General features: G+C 63.6%; 1 protein-coding gene across 1 annotated transcript in view; it reads right to left on the bottom strand.

Annotated features, from left to right (window-relative positions):
* Positions 1-1,382, bottom strand: part of NES (nestin) — a 6,823-nt gene extending 5,441 nt beyond the window's left edge. The window contains exon 1 of the mRNA XM_014961246.1: positions 434-1,382. Within this exon, the coding sequence (XP_014816732.1) occupies positions 434-1,259 (826 nt within the window). The 5' untranslated portion in view covers positions 1,260-1,382. The remainder of the gene's footprint in view (positions 1-433) is intronic.
* Between the last annotated feature and the right edge of the window lie 3,212 nt (positions 1,383-4,594).

Genomic DNA, 4,594 nt, shown 5'->3' with positions numbered 1-4,594 from the left:
CACCCAGCTTGTTGGGGGGGGGCTGCAGGCACCCCGTCCCCTGGGTGCTCTGGAGCCCATGGGGATGTGGGGCAGCAGCCCCCTGGGCAGGGTGGTGGTGGTGGGACCCGGTGTCTGGGTGCCGCAGGGTGGCCCCCCCGGTCCCTGTTGTGACGGGGACAAGGATGTCCCCGAGCTGCTCTGCTCTTCCTCCCGCCCTCCCCAGCTTCCTCTCCATCTGCGGCTCATCCAGGGCCACCATCCATCCCTGCCCTGGCGTTGGCTCCTTCCGTCTTTCCTCCTCCTGTCCCTCCACCCCATCCCTTTGCAGGGGGTGGGTGCCCTCAGCACCCCCCTAGACACCCCCAGCACCCCCCTAGACACCCCCAGGACCCCCCTAGACACCTCCAGCACCCCACTCTCCCCCTCCCCAGGCCTCCAGCACCTTCCCCACCGCCTTCACCCACCTGGAACTTCTCTGCCTCCCCGCGCTGCTCCTGCCACTGCCGGGCCAGGCTCTCCTCCAGCATCTCTTTCCGCGCTTTGAGCCCCGCCAGGTCCTTCTCCAGGTGCTGCAGCTGGAGCTGGCTCTGCTGGTTGTCCTCCACCGCCTTCCAGAGGTTCTCCTTGGCCTGGCAGAGGGAACCCTCCAGCTGCGACACCTCCGTCTTGTAGGTCTCCACCGCCCCTTTCCAGATCTCCGAGAGCCTCTTGGAGTAGTCCTCCACCTCCACTGGCTGGAAAGCCACCGGGGCGCAGCGGAAGCTCTCCAGGCTCTGTGAGAAGCTGGCGATCTCCTGGTCCAGCCCCGCTTTCTCCTCCTCATGCACCTCCAGCAAGGCTTCCACCTCCTTCTCCAGCTGCACGGCCCTCTCCTTCAGCCAGATCTGCGCCCTCCTCTCCTCCTCCAGCTCCTTCCTGCTCAAGGAGAGCTGCTTCTTGGCTTCTTCTCGGGCCGCCTGCTCCTTCTGGCACCTGCTCTTCACCTGCTGGACCTCCTCGTAGAGGTTGTCCCTGGCCAGCTCGGCCGTGCACTTCTCCCTGAAGGCGTGATCCAGGGCATCCCTCAGGGCTCGCAGCTCCTCCTCGTACTTCGCCCTCCACGACTCCCCGGCGGGGCTGCCCTTGGCGCTCTGGATTTCGGCTCGCAGCACCTCGTTCTCCTCCTCCAGGAACTTGACGCGGGCCAGGTAGGCCTCCAGCCGCTTGTTGAGGTCCCACATCTGCAAGGACTCCTCGCCCAGGGCTCTCGCCCCAGCGAAACTTTCCATGCTCAGCATCGGCGCGGCCGGAGGAGGATGCCGGGGCTCGGATGCCGGGGGGATGCCGGGGGGATGCTGGGGGGATGCTGGGAGCTCTGGAGGAGAGGGAAGGCACGGGGAGGGAAGCGAATGGCTGGGAAAGGAGGGGAGGGCAGCTATTCATACTCTGCCGGGCGAGTGGGAGGCCCCTGAGACCCGGGCGAGCAGCTGGGCTTAACTCTTCCGCAGCCGGGCTAGTTCCAGCCCCACGTGGGCTCGGTGCTGGCCGTCATTTCCCAGCCCCGGGGAGGGGAAAAATGTTTCTTTCCACTTTGGGAGGGTGGTTTGAGGAGTCGCATCCTGCGCATCCCCCTCCGGCGTGGCTCGGCTGGGAAAACCCCCTCAAAGCTCCATGTGGGGTGCCGTGGGGCTTGGCGTGGAGCTTGGGGGATGTCCAAGGCTGGGTTGGCAGATGCCAGTCCTTGAGGGCTTGGCTATGGGCATCCTTCTCTGACAGCTCACTGGCCCCACGCCACCCCGAAACCCGGGGCCGAGGGAGCCCAGAGGGAGCCCGGGGGGGGTCTCACAGTCTGGGGGAGGTGACAGTGGCACTGGGGGACACCAGTCTCGGTGGCTGGGGCAGTTTTGGGCTCGGCACAAGCCACGGCTGAGCTGGTCCCATGGTGGCCACACGGGCATCACTTTGCCCAGAGGGGGATACCCAGCCCACCTCCCCCCCCCCAGAGGGGGATAACGGGGGGGGGCACAGGGGATCATCCCAGCCCATCTTCCCCCCACCACACACAACTTGGGGTGCTGCGTCCAGCTGTGTCCAGCTGCAATCTCCTCTCTTTCCAGATGTGCGCGGCGGGAGCCGGGAGCCCAACGGGGACTTTCACCGGCCGCCTCCGAAACTTGGCAAGCGCCGCCTCCACATTTGGTTTCATTCACAGCTTTCACCCGCTCGGCCGCGCCGTCACGGTGGGGTTATGAATCTCTTCGCGGGGAGCATTTGGGGGATTATTATTATTATTGTTATTTTTTGTTTCTCTCTCTTTCCCCCTTCCCTCCCCCTTCACTCCCCCCCGCAGCTGATTTATTTGAGGGAGGGGGAGGGCAGCGGGCTGGCGAGGGGAGGAGGTTTAAAAATTCAAACTCGGGAGGTTTCTGTGAACAAAAGAGGGAGGAAAACGTCATTTGGGGGGAGAGAGTCGTTGCCAGCTTTTTTCTCCCCGTCCTCCCTCTCCCGGAGAGACGGTGGTTTTCCCACGGGAGGGTCCCTCGCCAGGGCAAGGAGGAGAAGATTAAATGTCCCCCCCCGGAGCAGGCTCCAGGAGAGCTCCTCCAGAGAGACAAGCAACAGTCCCCTCTGCTGGCAAAGGCCACCCAGAGCTGTCCCCGAGCTCCTTCCAGCCTTGAGCCACCCGGGAATTTGTGGGATCCCCGTGTCCCCCACATCTGAGAGTGGCAATAACATTCCAGCCCCCCTTGGCTCTGCAGGGAGGGGGTTTTCCCCCACTGCTGCTTCATCCCGGTGCCTGGACGGTGGGGAGGGGGGGGATGCCCCGGCTTGGGGGTCCCCAAAGGCATCGGTTTCCCAGCTCATCTCCGGCCAGACATCCTGTCTGGCTCCCCGGGCCCGGCTCTGGTTTGCCTCTCGCAGCCGGGATTGAAATGCCATTAAGCAGCTCCGGGGAGCACCGAGGTCGAGTCATTCATCTCCGGGTCCCCGGAGATCCCGGCAGCGGGGTGATGGAGCCCTGCTGTGCTCCTTCTTCCTCCTCCTCCTTCTTCATCCTCCTCCTTCTTCATCCTCCTCCTCCTCCTTCTTCATCCTCCTCCTCCTTCTTCATCCTCCTCCTCCTTCTTCGTCCTCCTCCTCCTTCTTTGTCCTCCTCCTCGTTCTTCGTCCTCCTCCTCCTTCTTCATCCTCCTCCTCCTTCTTTGTCCTCCTCCTTCTTCATCCTCCTCCTCCTTCTTCGTCCTCCTCCTCCTTCTTCGTCCTCCTCCTCCTTCTTCATCCTCCTCCTCCTTTCCACAGCCCGTCCACTCCGGAGCCCGCCGTCCCCGCAGCCCGGCTGCTCTACCAGCTCCCAGTTTCCTCCTCCCACTGGGGAGACTGGGTGCCCCAGGGCTGCCCAAGGGCCACCCCCTCTCAGTATTGGTGTCTGCCACAAGGCGGCCCTCAGCGCCTGCGGCTACGCCGGGAGGAGCCCTGGGATGGAGATTTCCTTCCTCCCCGGCTTCTCTCTCCTCTTCCTCCTCATGCTTTTTGCTTGGGCTTTCCCCATTATGCCCGTTATGTTCGCTGGGACAGCCCAAATCCTGCAGCCCCCAGAGGATTGGGGATCCCCTGGGGGGGTAGAGGGGTCCCAGCACCTCCCTGCCCGGGGTAGGCTGGGGGCAGAGCTGGGGGGGGCACACTGGGGTGGGGATGTCTGTGTGTCCTGTCGTCCTGTGGGGTGCTCAGGGATGGGAGTCACTTGGGAGGGGGACATCCACATCCCTGGGGGATATTTGGAGACAGGAGCCACCTGAGGTAGGGATGTCCATGTCTCTGGGGGATGCTTGGGGTCAGAACCCCCTGGGATGAGGATGTTCGTGTTCCTGGGGGATGCTCAGGGTCAGGATCCCTCCAGGGTGGAGACATCCAGGTCCCTGTGGGATGCTCGGGATCAGAACGGGCTGGAATGGGGACATCTGTATCCCTGGGGGTTGCTCAGGGTCAGGAGCCTCTCAAGAGGGGGATGTCCATGTCCCTGGGGGATGTTCAGGGTTGAGACACCCCTGGGATGGGGATGTCTGTGTCCCTGAGAAATATCCAGGGTCAGGAACCACGGGGGGATGCTCAGGGTCAGGATTCCCTGGGATGGGGATATCCATATCCCTGGAGGATGGATGGGATCCTCTGGGATGGGGACCTCTGTGTCCCTGGGGGATGCTCAGGGTCAGGAGGCACCCAGGGTGAGGACATCCATGTCCTTGAGGGATACTCAGAGTTGGGAGCCTCTCAGGAGGGGGACATCCGTGTTTCTGGGGGATGCTTGGGGTTGAAACCCACCCTGGGATCAGGATGTCCGTGTCCCTGGGAGATGTCCAGGGTCAGGAGCCACCCGAGGTGGGGACACGATGTCTCTGGGGGATGCTCGGGGTCAGAACCCCCCAGAATGGTGACATCTGTGCCCCCCAGTCCCTGCAGGGTGCTTGGGGGTGGCATATTGGCAGCAGCCAAGGTTTGGGGGGGTGGCAGATTTGCGGGTGCCACAGCCCTGCACCCCTCGGTGGGTGCGTGTCGCCTCAGGGTAAGCTTGGTACGGGGTGAGCAGCAAGCGCTGCTACGTGGCTTTGAGCAGGGCTGGAGGGGGAGGAAGAGG

This window comes from Calidris pugnax, unplaced genomic scaffold (genome assembly GCF_001431845.1).
Source record: "Calidris pugnax isolate Ruff unplaced genomic scaffold, ASM143184v1 scaffold371, whole genome shotgun sequence".
Classification (NCBI taxonomy): Eukaryota; Metazoa; Chordata; class Aves; order Charadriiformes; family Scolopacidae; genus Calidris; species Calidris pugnax.
The sequence above is the reverse complement of the archived record's forward strand: the minus strand, read 5'-3'. Positions and strand labels throughout refer to the sequence as shown.